The 13,544-nt window shown below is 46.2% G+C and overlaps 3 protein-coding genes and 1 non-coding gene across 4 annotated transcripts; 2 read left to right on the forward strand and 2 right to left on the reverse strand.

Annotated features, from left to right (window-relative positions):
• Nucleotides 1-3,795: 3,795 nt before the first annotated feature.
• Nucleotides 3,796-3,876, reverse strand: ATNIH1004_009329. The gene has a single exon. It is a non-coding gene; the product is annotated as a tRNA-Ser (tRNA).
• Nucleotides 3,877-6,018: 2,142 nt separating this feature from the next.
• On the reverse strand, nt 6,019-6,456 carry ATNIH1004_009330 (uncharacterized protein; the record flags this gene model as incomplete). The annotated part of the gene is made up of 1 exon (XM_033573922.1): nt 6,019-6,456. One exon carries the CDS (start codon nt 6,454-6,456, stop codon nt 6,019-6,021), a length of 438 nt encoding a protein of 145 aa, XP_033424474.1.
• An 826-nt stretch (nt 6,457-7,282) lies between these two features.
• Nucleotides 7,283-9,605, forward strand: ATNIH1004_009331 (beta-glucosidase; the record flags this gene model as incomplete). Its single annotated transcript, XM_033573923.1, has 3 exons — nt 7,283-7,804; nt 7,863-8,579; nt 8,634-9,605. 3 exons carry the CDS (start codon nt 7,283-7,285, stop codon nt 9,603-9,605), a joined length of 2,211 nt encoding a protein of 736 aa, XP_033424475.1.
• Nucleotides 9,606-11,812: 2,207 nt separating this feature from the next.
• ATNIH1004_009332 (RTA1 domain-containing protein) lies at nt 11,813-12,819 on the forward strand (the record flags this gene model as incomplete). The annotated part of the gene is made up of 3 exons (XM_033573924.1): nt 11,813-11,981; nt 12,041-12,283; nt 12,347-12,819. The coding sequence occupies 3 exons, from the start codon at nt 11,813-11,815 to the stop codon at nt 12,817-12,819; spliced, it is 885 nt and encodes a 294-aa protein (XP_033424476.1).
• Between the last annotated feature and the right edge of the window lie 725 nt (nt 12,820-13,544).

A 13,544-nucleotide genomic window follows, 5' to 3' on the forward strand; every position in this document is an offset into this window, starting at 1 on the left:
CAAGTTGTGGCTGCAGGCAGAGCAGGTGAGAAGAAAGAATTGCGGAGTAAGACAGGGGTTGAATCCCTGTCTGAGCGAGCGATGAGGGGCCACCCGTTGTAAAAACTAAGATAAGAGTAAGGAGAGATGGCGGGAATACGAGTCTCCGCGGTTTCTGCGATGTGTCTGTGGCCCAAATCAACCTAGGCGCCAAGACCCCGCTCGTACCTAGAATAAGATGGGTGAACAATTTGGATCCGCGCTCCTGGCTCTATATTGTTATAGCTATAGCATTCTAACTGTTACGGAAACACTATAATCCGCCCGACTTGGCGGTGCGGAGTATCTGACGATCGATTCAGCCCCTGAATCCTTTAGATAGTAGAGCACCTAGATAGGAATGCAAGAGACTCAGTTGGTTGAGATACTGCGATTCCTGGTGTTTCCACTGAATGACATCTACTTCCTAATTAGGCTAGTTGGCCTGTAGTTGATAGAATAGCTCCCTACGCCCCATTTCCCCTGAGTTCCACAACACTAACCATCCACCGTTCCCAATCGTCCCTTCTCTATCCAATTAGAACACATTTACTGAAACATCGACCTTACAATGCCTCTCTCGGGGTCAAAGCCAGGTCAAACTTCTGGAGCGTCGCAGTAAAATGATCTTCGTATCCGGACACAAACCAGTCTATCACGGCAACTTCTGTGCCGTCTGGAAGCCGAAAGGAGAACGAACAGGCGAGACATGAAACAAGCATGAGCATTTCCATCATCACCAAATCCTTCCTTCACCATATGTGGCTGTGAAGACCATCAAGATATGGGACTTCCCCTCCACCTTCTTAAGGCCTAGGTCCTCAGCAGGCGGTATGAGCTGGTTAATTTCCTTCCGTAGCAGCTCCTGCTTCTCTGGATGCTTTGCCAGCAGGTAGAAGACGGCGCATAGCGTTTAGAGGCGGTATCACTTCCGACTACTATTACAAGCTTCGAGTCATAGATTAGATCGCTGTCGCTGATAGTTTTATGGCAAGGATAGCCACTGGGTGAAGGCGGCAGATACGGGAACAAATCCACTCGACATTTACTTCATTTATGGGGGGATATCTGTTACTCTGGGGTCTTAAAACCCGGTATTAAGATCTCTTACCTGCTTCCATTCCTCGAATAATTGCTTATAACACTAAGCAACATTATTAGCTCTCTTCACACTGGTCAAAGGCACACTTTGAAATAAGATAAACGGCCATGGCACGCAAATCAAGACAGCAATTAAAGAACCTGTCTCCTCTAGCTGAGTCATCGTAAAATGCGCCTTTCCATTTCTGAGCATATGAGATGACTTTCCAAATGCCAGGTCACCCATAACATCGTACCCAAGAAAGTATAACCATACTGTGATTTCGACAGACGGAGCTTGTACGCCTTGAAAGTTGGCCAATGAGCTTTCGACACTGTTCCAGCACCCGAGGCTCGTAGTTCACTTAGTGCTGTGGAATCGTGAGAAGGACGGATTCGATCAAGTCATTCCATGATAATTAGGGCATTACCTATCATCGACAATCCTTTTCCCAGACTCTTGTTTTGGAATGAAAGGCCTTATCGCGAGTCATCTGTAGAGATTACAACAGGTAGTTTAGATAGTAAAACGGCTCCTTAGCACATTTTGACCCAGGAACATGAATTTCGCGAATTGCATGCACATGGGTGACGGTTATGTCCTGCTGTCTGATATGGATAAAATCCCTATATTTTCGATGCTGGGCATGAACGTGCTTGTGGAACTGGAAATCATGGACTGTTAGGCTCAACGAATAGAAGCCGTTATCCTGGCACTTAAAGGTTATGGTAATAGTGCAGTGGGTGCCAGAATACGCCGGTACAGCACGATGCTGCCGAAAAGACGGGTGCTAAGGCCAACGTTCCGGGCTAGCCATTCAACCATGGCATCCCTGATCGCCAGCTGATGCAATTTCCAGGCATGAACAGAAAGAATCCTCCAAGAAGTAGGTCTATATGTGCAATTCCGGGCGCATGCCGTTTCCACTCACACTGGATGAATACTGTCGAGTATGTGATAATATCAATGATGCATGCTGTGCTGAAGGGGAATGGCGATAACATTCTAATTCTGCTACGTCATATTATTATATCGTAGCAACGTTACAGTGGAAGTGAACACGTTTTGGAGTGCAGGATTACCGGTATTTTCTTGGGAATTGGCTGTATGGCATGCTGTTCTTGTCGCCTATATGCTGACCTGGTAGCAACCCAATCAGTCCATTTGTGATGGAGAAAACCCATTAGTGAAGTTGCGACGGTGTCAGACTGTCACATATTTAGTCTGTTGTTAGCGTCTTAGCATGCCCTCGTCTACTTAGTGAAGTCACCAGCATAATACGGAGTCTCTCCTCGCTTCCTCATAAAGTTCCCGCCGCCAATCAACCAAGTATTGTGCGCACCAGATCTGTCATGAAGCAGTATGGCCGGGCCTATGAATAAGTTGAATAATCAGCCACGTTTGAAATAGGTCTAATGTGGATCATATAGAAATCTCCAAACAGGAGACTATTTTGAAGTAAGAGAGACTGATGTTTATTCAACTTGTGACGATAATAGTATTCCAGAAAATTTGAACATTCGAAAACTGGAAGAGAGCGTATTCGAGCATGCACACTTATTGGTCAATCCCTTACTGCCCGGGAGCACGTCAGGCAATGAAGGCCGCTTTGTAAACGCTGAAGAACGATAATTTCGACTTTCAATGAACACATAGCCAAAGAACCCAGAGCTTAAGAAATTGGACGATTCCAATGATTCCAGTACATAGAAGGTTTGTCCCCTTATGCTCTCGGCCTACTGGTCGAGGTTCTTCGCTGGACGAGGGCTGAGACTGAAGTCTTCCTTGTTGGAGTAAGGGAGGACTTGAAAAATCGCCACTTGCATGCTTACCATATTGTGTGAGTTATTTTCATTCGTTAATTTCTCGAAACGTAGTTGGTACCTATTAAGCTCGGCAGCACCTTTGCCGTGTAAAGGCCCCAGCAGACTATATCATTTATTAACATGAATAAAGAACCGGTGGGTAGAAAGAAAGGAAGACACCCCGCCCGAGAGACAGATTATGTCAAAATGTCGACGGGAATGTCATGAGGGCCTTTTAATTGTATTGGCCTGGTAAAAGTGTCAGTGTGAAGCTACTGCATTGCAGCACTACTATCTGACCAATGAGTCTGGCAAAAGGACGCTCGGCAATACAGACAAACTATGAGGCACCGATTTAAGACCTTAGGATCAGCGACCAAGTCCTCCCATACATACAATAATTGTGAATAATATGGGTATCGCTGAGTGGTAGCTGTGCAGGAGGGCCGTCCGACTTGAGCACTTATGTTGAGATACACGAGCCGTTCGACTGAGGCCCCAATGGCGAAAGATCCGTGCCGGTTCAGCGGAAGAGGCTGCGAAAGGAGCATTTGGTCATCGCCGTCCTAGTGTTGACAGCCTCAGCAATTGTTAGCATTTGATCAGAAAATCAAAGAGTGATAAAAAGAGAACAAGATCAGATAACCCAGTGAGCTGCACATAAGGGGACCCATGTGTTATTGCTGCTGAAATTCCGGGTCTCAGAGCTAGGGAAAGGTCCCGATAACAGCCTGTTAACGAACCATTACATGCGTAAATAGAGCTATGACCTACAGAGTACAGAATATAGACAAATATATGGCTTGCAAAATAAGTGCACGGTTATCGACTTGAGTGATGGAAAGCAGCTGGGGTGGAGGAGTGGTGTAGAATAGAGAAAAAAACGGATGCCGTCAGCGAGAGGATTCGAACCTCTGCTCGCGAACGAAATGGTTTTCTAGACCATCGCCTTAACCACTCGGCCACACTGACTAATGGCGAATTAGGTTGCTCAGAATTTTTTATAAGAGCCTAATTTAAAAATGGATGAAAATTTACAGCTAATGTGCCCTCTATTGTCGGTTTATAGAACTTTTTACATACAATACAGTTATTTTAGCCAATTTAATTCAGCGACTCAGTCCTATATAGTTATGTATTTGTGAGCAACTAGTTACACACTAGGCCTGGGGTGACCAAATCAATAAGGAGGCATAGCAATGGTCGCTATATCTTTAGGGAAGTACTACGAAACTAGAAAAATGACCAAATGCATAACGCAGTGGAGTGCAAGCATCTTGTTTTCACCTTTGCTTGTGTTGCATAGGAGCAGGATCTTCATCCTTCCCCCCTTCTTGGTATTGCTTTGACAAAAAGGGCAAGCACCTGGCTTACGGCGGCGCAGCAGTCGAATCCAGCTAAGAAATTTGGAAGGACTCGATGTTGACAAGGGTGTGATTCCACAGGGAGACCAGTAAAGCTCTTGGCGAGACGCTATATAGGGATCATTAATTAAATGAATTTTCTTGAAAGGAGAGGAAATAGAGTTTACGCGTTGAGGAAGATGTTCTAAGGCAAGCAAAGACAACCATGCTAATGACTACTGGACTATAAATATTTGCCCCATTATGTCTAGTCAGGCAGCCGTGGGGTTCTCTGGAGAGCAGTTCTCTCCCTTTAACAAGAAGCAGAGGGACTGGCATAGAACCTCTGCAATTTGGTTCTCGGAAGTATACGGAGTACGGAGCATTAATATCAGGTTCCAAGTAACCGCGCTTCAAAAACGATCTCATGCTGGTTCAGACCAGTAAGCAGTCACTTTTTAAAATGCCTCATGTCAGAAAAATACCTATCATCAGTATGATTGGTATAAGAGAAACGCTTAGACGTCGCAGTGGCCTTACGTCGGGGACTTTTATGTCCCATGATCAGATTGAAAGGGTAGCATACCCAAAGCTTGGATAATAGCTACTACATGTTTTCCCCAAATGTATCTTATTTTTCACTGTTCATGCAAAAGCACCGAACCATTCCTTGCGAGATTGGGCTCTCTTAGATATAATCAGATCTCGTGTTTTCTTATCCAAAGAGGGTTAAATGGAACCATAAAAATATTCCGCGACGGCGAGATCCCTATCCATGTAACTTCGGCTTTTCTTAACACAAATCACACCTTCTACTCTGGATAATCGGATCGCATGCTGTACTGTCCTACAGTACGTTGGCCAAGTTCCTATAGCTTTCTTGCGTATAAAGGCACGAAAAACCATTATGTCGTCTTCTATAGTTCTGTTGTTCCCAGCTGATATGGAAATATATGGTCCCGAGCGCGCCTCGGCACCCTGCGGGCATATTCACCTGAAGATCTGCCCCTATTCCTGGAAAAGTGCGTGCGTTCATCAGATGGTAATTAAGACAATATAGATACTATCAAATACGGTCCTTAGTAGGCTACGTGCCCGTAGCTGTTATAGTGTTCCTCTCTCCCCTTCCCCCCGAATCATATTGATCAGGTTAATTTTTTTTTTTCAAGGATTGCTTACCATGAAATTCCCAGTCCTATCGTACTTATTTTGCTTCTTTTTGCTCGTCCATCGCGCTGTCTGCAAGACCACAAAACCTAATGAGCCGGTAGATCTTCCAGCTAAGAGAACCCCCTCTGTCATTTTTTCTACTATTAGGGGTGATACTGCTCGATTATCCTTGTCTGTAATCGAGCCAAGAGTAGTGGTTGTGACATTCCAGGAATAATTATCAAAAGGATTGGCACCAGCCAAGCGGCCATCTCATATTGCATCTTCAGCGGCCTCTCAACGCGTTTTGTTTCTCGACATGCATATGGTTGGTAGAGATGTAACAAAATCTCTCTAGCTGTCGTGTCAGAAGTTCTATTTATCGGCGTATCTCTGCACGAAATAGCCTAGAGCACAGGCGATAGCTTGTAGGCTTAAGCAATAGACTGAGAATGGGGTTTAATATGAATGATGAACACTAACCAGTCCATGGTACTCGCTCTATAGACTGTAGCTTGAGAACCAAGCCCAAGACTTGGATATTCTGACTTTGGAGATGGCAACACCCACGTGTATTTGCCTTTCATGCAGACCTGAATACAACTTCATCCAATAGTCCCAATCAGAACGCAGTCCAATTATCTCCACTATCGACTGCAAGCTCTTTTGCTGTCATCCCTACCAGTCTACCCCATCTCTCAGCAGTCCCCGACGCAACCAGCTCTTCTGCCTCGAGAGAAATTAATACATCGACAGTCCAATCCTGACATCTTCTTTTTCCATCCCTTGGGGCAGGTTCGTCCTTAATGACCCTAATAGCTGCATAACGAGACTTCGCGTCCAAAACCGCAATTTTGCACATCCCAACGGCCTGAGGATCCCTGATAGTGGTTGCTTCGCGACAGTTTGCTTGGTACCACAGTTTCTTTAGGTCAATCAGTTGTACCTCGTAGAGGTCTCCGAAATCTTCCTGCGAATGATGGAGAAGAAAACCCCAGTGACAGCGATGGTTGGGATCTTCTCCATTGCCAAATGCTTCAACGCAGAGATAAAATGCCATTTCAGGTGAACTCTGGTCTTTTGGTTAACTGATTTTACTGCATATTTCGCACGTGGTCACCCTGACTTCTTCAAGAGGAGATGTGCTGTCTACTGATCGCCCTAGTAAGAGAATCTTCATACAAATTCTACATATTCTACAGCAAAAGTTTTGAATGTGCGCTTGTAGCACTGCTCAAAATATACTTGAGTCATGTGTCTGACATGTCCTATTGCGGGGTACACCAAGCCCCGCGTATACTCACTGGTTCAATAAGCAACAACTGGATGGAAATAGTAGGCTACTCTCACTAATTAATAGGTTGATCTAAATACATTCAACTAGCACACTCTTATAACATAGAAGAAAGTCTAGGACAATTACATATCTGCTTTAATTAACTCGCTTACTACCGTCTTACATTACCTACTACTGAATAACTGAAATGTAGGGACTATCTACAATCCGCGGTTCTGACAAGCTGACAAGGCCGTGTAAATGAGGAAGATAGGAAGTAGGGAAGGGCCGCCACTACTTTACATGGAAATGCAGGTTTGAACGAGCAGAGTCCAGCACATACAGGCTGATTGGACAATTTATTTCCCAATATCTGCATAGCAATTACAAATATTCCACCTGCTTATCCTGAGAGAACTAAACGAGGGCATGATTGGTGTAATAATCAGCGGGGTTCACTGTACTTAATTAGATTCCCTCCCTGCGTATTATTCAATATTTGCGGAGACGGGTGCAGAAGTGATTAGCCTGCAGATTGGAGCTCTTTAAGACGGTTGCCATTCCCATTTCCTTTGGCAACTCATACACGATGCGATCGATATCCTATAAAATGCAACTTATATTTAATTTTCTTCTTGTCACCGGTGCGATCGTTCATGCCTATGACTCCAGCAATATCGGTTGGGATGAAGCCTACTCGCAGGCCAATTACGACTTGCAGAAGCTGAACCTGACAGAAAAAGTCGGAATCGTGACCGGGATGACCTGGAAAGGCGGCCCCTGCGTAGGAAATACTTATGCGCCCGACTCCATTGACTATCCCTCGTTGTGTCTGCACGACTCTCCGCTGGGTATCCGGTTTGCGAATCCCGTGACGGCCTTCCCCGCAGGTATTAACGCGGGCGCAACCTGGGATCGGAGCTTGATGTACGCTCGCGGAGCAGCAATGGGAGCGGAGGCCAAGGGACTGGGGGTACATGTGCAGTTGGGACCGGTGGCTGGACCACTGGGAAAGAACCCTGATGGCGGAAGAAACTGGGAGGGCTCGTCGGGGGATCCTTATCTGAGCGGAGTTGCTATGGAAGAAACGATTCAAGGTATGCAGCATGCCGGGGTTCAGGCCTGTGCCAAGGTATGTAGCTCTTATATGTGTGTCTTCACCAGCTGAAAAAGAGTTGATAATTGCATAGCACTGGCTCGGGAATGAGCAAGAACACAATAGAGAAACCATCAGCTCCAACATGCCTGATCGAGCCACACACGAGCTATATGTGTGGCCGTTCATGAACGCAGTCAAGGCCAACGTGGCTTCGGTCATGTGCTCCTACAACAAGGTCAATGGTAGCTGGGCCTGCGAAAGCGATGACATTTTGAATGGGCTCATGAAAAATGAGCTGGGATTTCGTGGGTATGTCGTCAGTGATTGGAATGCGCAACACACCACCGTCAACAGTGCCTTGGCAGGTTTGGACATGACCATGCCGGGGAGCGACTTCAACGTTCCGCCCGGCAGCATCTTCTGGGGGGAGAACCTGATCGATGGCGTGGTAAATGGCAGCGTACCCGAGTCCCGTCTGGACGACATGGTCACCCGCATTCTGGCCGCGTGGTATCTCGTCGGCCAAGATAAAGCATACCCTGAGGTGGCATTCAACTCGTGGGATGGCGGCCAGGCCAGGGTTAACGTAACCGATGACCATAACTCTGTCGCTCGCGCTGTCGCCCGGGACTCGATCGTATTGCTCAAGAATGATGCGCATGCACTACCGCTCCAACGGCCCAGAAGTCTAGCTATCATCGGCGAGGATTCCATCGTGAACCCAGCCGGACCCAATGCATGCAGCGATCGGGGCTGTAATAAAGGCACGTTGGCCATGGGTTGGGGGAGTGGAACCTCTGAGTTTCCAGTTAAGTCATTAATTTGAATACCTACCAGGTAGAAATCTGACAACCAAAAACAGTATCTTGTTTCCCCTCTCGATGCCATCCAGAACCGTGCGACAAAGGAAGACACCAAGATCGTCTCCAGTCCTACTAGTGACACAACTGCCGCAGCCTCTGCTGCAGCTGCCGTCGAAACAGCGCTGGTATTCATCACCTCGGATGCAGGCGAAGGGTATATTACCGTCGAAGGCCACGCCGGCGATCGTAACCACCTCGATCCATGGCACTATGGTAACGAACTTGTGCAGTCGGTGGCCAGTGCAAACGAGAATGTGATTGTAGTAGTGCACAGCGTAGGACCGATCATCCTAGAGACCATCCTCGCCGAACCATCAGTGAAAGCGATCCTCTGGACTGGTCTTCCAGGTCAGGAGAGTGGAAATGCCCTGGTCGACGTGCTGTACGGCACCACCGCCCCAAGCGGCAAGCTACCCTATACAATCGCACGGAAACAGAGCGATTATGGCACGCGTTGGCTCAATTCCCAGACCGATGATTTCATGGAAGGTTTATTCATTGACTACCGCCATTTCGACGAGAATGACATTGTTTCGCGCTATGAGTTCGGCTACGGCCTCTCCTACACAACCTTTGAATACACCAGGCTGGCAGTGAGTGTCTTCACTACGTCAGGCCCATCCAAGGGGCCGATTATCCCGGGCGGTGCGGCGGATCTTTTTGAATCTGTTGGAACCGTCTCCATTATTGTTCGGAATAGCGGCATCGTCGCCGGTGCCGAAGTTGCACAGCTGTATCTGGGGCTGCCGGATTCGGCACCCGCAACAGCCCCGAGACAGCTGAGAGGGTTCCAGAAGGTGAACCTGCATCCGGGACAATGGTCACAAGCTGTGTTTGAGCTGACACGACGGGATCTCAGCTACTGGGATGTGGAGCAGCAGAAGTGGGTGGTTCCGAGTGGTAGTTTTACGGCCTATGTTGGTAGTTCTAGTCGTGATATTCGCCAAGAGGAGACATTCATTATTGAGTGAGATTTGAATCTATGATTCCAGATATGAATACAGCTTGTTAGCCTCCTCCTTATAATTCATTAACAGAAGAGACAAGTAGCAATCACTAGCGTTATATTAGTTCTGCATAGAAATCCCCGGCACATACGACCACAGAATATGGAAAACAGGGCTTCTCGTCTGCTCAGCCGTACTTAAGCCACAAGATCCGCGGAGTCAGTAGTCAAAGAGCCCTCTGGCACTTTAAAAATCCGAAATGTAATTGGCGGGACTCTTAAGGTGAATGCCGGTGACGTGGGTGATGGCTCTATAATTCACATCACCAGAGGTGGTGATGGTCATTTTAGAGTAAAAAAGCCTCCAGGGTAGCCCATGCGGCCAATAAATATTTCTTGCGCCCTGTGCCTTGCTATGAACATTTTAATTTCCCTCTTTATCACATCCCTAACGCTTCTATACCCTATGTCTTCTATACACGACAGGTGAGACCACATAACCATTCTTTGGATCGAAAAGCTACAAAAATTGGTGGAGGAAAACAGAAGCCTTGCATCATTACTTGGATTCACCTTAAAATATTAGCATAAACAAGAAAGTAACGAGAATACGATAAGCCATTCTCATACTACAACCGCTACCATTGAAAAAAGATAATCGAGCTGCTAGAAACTGGGCCATGTAAGGAGGACTTAGTTGACTAATTTAAGGATGGGCAAGAGCTGACCGCTTTTAAGTTGGCGACTTTCTCACACTGAGCCTATAGACGCTAATTTTGGCAAGGATAAACTGGATCCATCACCACAACTCCTTGTTTAAACAGTTTGCAGAGAATTATACTGTAACTCGGAAGGCTAAGCCCTGATAGTAGTTAGTGTGCGACAACTTGATATATTTTACCTTAAGATGAGAGGGTGAAACACCTCTAACTCTTCCCTTAGAGGTTAAATTAGATGGGTTAACTGTAAGAATTGTTTCAGTTTGAAGATATTCTAAGCTCTACAACTACTGACGGTGCCGCAGTATGTTTAAACTAAGTTAATAAAGAAACACAGCCTCCCCATCAAACCCCTGGAACATTCATTTCCAGGTGACTGTTAAGGATATAGACTATCTTCTCCGTCGTCTTTTTGGTGATGACTGCCACAACTACATGCATAGATGTTTATGAATTCAGACTGCTAGTACTCTTTCCATCTTTTCCGGATCCGCTGCCAGAGCAGGCTGTGGTTGGGTCAAGTCCTTATCGACGAAATAATAAGTGTCATTACTATAAGGTCTGCTTCTGCTTTACTGTCTAGTTACAACATTATCTAATTATTCCCTGCCAGAATTTGTCGATTAATCTGGAATGGAGAAAAAGAGGCTTAATACGTATGTGTATGAATAAGGTCAAAATTTGGAGAAGAAAATAAGCAGTACATGGAGCGGACTAGAGAACAAAATACATGGACATAAATATGAACGGATGTAAATGTTATGACGTAGCATACTAAGGTATTCTCATATAATATATATAGTAGGATAGGAACTAATCTTATGCTTTGTTGCCTGCATTAGCTCTGCATCCACACGTCTATTTGCCTAAGGGGTACTTCTACCATAAGACTCTTAAGCAAAATTAGATTTCCAGCTAGTAGTTTATTTGCTCTCTAATTATATCTTTAAGTTTCAGAGCCGCATAGTTTGTATCTTTACCTCAGTTCTTTGAACTGCAGAAGGCCCATACATGTACTTATATGTAGTTCTGGGATTACTTCTGCTACTACCACAGGCTTGATGAATACCTCATAGGGGAGTTAAGCTTATGGCTAACTCGGTCTCATAAATACATTTCCACTCGAGGAGAAAAGCCTGACTTATACTGAGCAAGTACGGGTACGAGTACGAAAACGGACTCGAATACGGGCACGCATATATAAAGTGGGTCTCGGTTAGGCATAAATATGGGCACTCTGTACTGGTCCAAGTAAACATGTAACGCCATTGGCCAACTGCACGAGAATCTCGGCAACACTGCCGCATCTATGGAACCGAAGGCGTAGGTTTCGCTTCACTCCAGCACGATCACGAACACGACTCATTCCAACACAGTAGTAAGACAGGTACGTAGAGATATTGAGTAATTCTCTCCGTAGAGTTCCATTGGTAATATAAATCTGTCGCCCCTCAAAATCCCTTGATACTCCTTACAAATAATTCTCACTTCACCTGTCTCGGTTTAACATATTATGGATTCCCATGTCGAGAAGGTCGAATTTAAACTATACCGATATACACCTTCGCTTGCAGCGGCCATACTATTTATCGTGTTGTTCTTTCTCATCACAGCGTACCATCTTTGCCAGGTCATTTGGGCGAAATGCTGGTACTTTCTTATATTTGCTCTTGGGGGACTCTGTGAGACCGCGGGCTGCGCATAGTGCATTCACAATAACATTCAGCTAACGACACATCAGTCCAGATAATCGGATACATCTGTCGCGTACTAGCACACTCGGATAAAGAGAACGTCCCTATTTACGCCGTCCAATCGCTCATGATCCTCCTTGCGCCTCCTCTCTACGCTGCGTCCATATACATGACCCTCGGTCGACTCATCACGCACCTAAATGCAGAACATCTCAGTCTGATACAAGTGAAATGGCTCACCGCGATATTTGTGATGGGTGATGTGTTATCCTTCGCCATGCAGGGGTCAGGTAGCATCCCCCCTTACCTGTCAGTCTATTCTATCTCCAGTACATCCAACTAACACCACCAAGGAGGAGGAATCATGGCCTCCGGCACCATCAGCGCCATGAACACTGGTGAAAACGTAACTATCGGCGGACTATGCATCCAGCTTCTCTTCTTCGGCGTATTCATCATTGTGTCAATAATCTTCCACCGTCGGATCCGCAAATTCCCGACCCAGAACTCCGTGATGGACACAACCTCTGGACGTCTATGGCCCAACAACAACAATAACAACAATACATCCTGGGAGTTTGTCATGTGGGGACTGTATATCTCCAGCGTGCTGATCCTTGTGCGGTCAATTTTCCGACTCGTTGAGTATGCGCAGGGCAATGATGGATATTTGATTAGTCACGAGGCATTTATGTATGTGTTTGATTCGATGTTGATGTTTTTTGCGATGATTGCGATGAGCCTGTTTCATCCGAGTAAGGTGTTGAGGTCTGGGAAGAAGGGGAGCGCAGGTGATGGGGAGGAGTTGAGGAGGATATCCTCGTAGGAGAGACTATGCAGCTGTTAGGACCTGAGGCTCAATCCGGAAGTAATTGACGCTCTGTATGGAAATATTCTCAACGACGGCTGTTACCAAAGTATTAGTCGATGAATCCTTCGCCTGAATTATGCCTGCAATACCCATGATCGACCCGTAAGTCATATTTCAACTCAGTAATGCACAGAGGAGGGCGTTAGGAGCAGGATCAGCAAAAGTTATGCGGGCTGTTGCAGCACATCTACAGCGTCACGCGAATCATAATTGTCCCTAAGCAACAGCGGGATTATCTTCGCCGTATCAGTATTCCTACGTCATCGATGCATGCATCCCAAACTTTGTTTACAGCGCACTTTGTCTAGTTCCTCCGCGGACTTGAATTGCAGTATCAGTTCAGTCCTCCAACACATGCTTCATCACGTCGGTTCCTGGTCTTGTCAGCTTGTAGAAAAAGACCATTGCCTGATGAAGGCTCACCCCACATGTAGTCCTGCCTGTTTTAACAAGCCCAGATCTCCTGGTTGCGGTCATGTCCCCTGAACGCCTCATCTCGTCGACGCTGATCCTCCCATAAGACAAATGGAGCATCTCCCTTGTAACGGCCTTGTCCTGGATTCTCTCCGCGCGGGTCTTGCGATAGCACTCATAAACCCTCAAAGCGGTCCGGATATCATGGGCCAGAGAGACATATCTTCCAAATGGCTGCATCTTCCATGGATTTGGCCACTCCTTGG

Source organism: Aspergillus tanneri (genome assembly GCF_003426965.1).
Source record: "Aspergillus tanneri strain NIH1004 chromosome Unknown AapTan_6_pilon_pilon_pilon, whole genome shotgun sequence".
NCBI classification, from domain to species: domain Eukaryota; kingdom Fungi; phylum Ascomycota; class Eurotiomycetes; order Eurotiales; family Aspergillaceae; genus Aspergillus; species Aspergillus tanneri.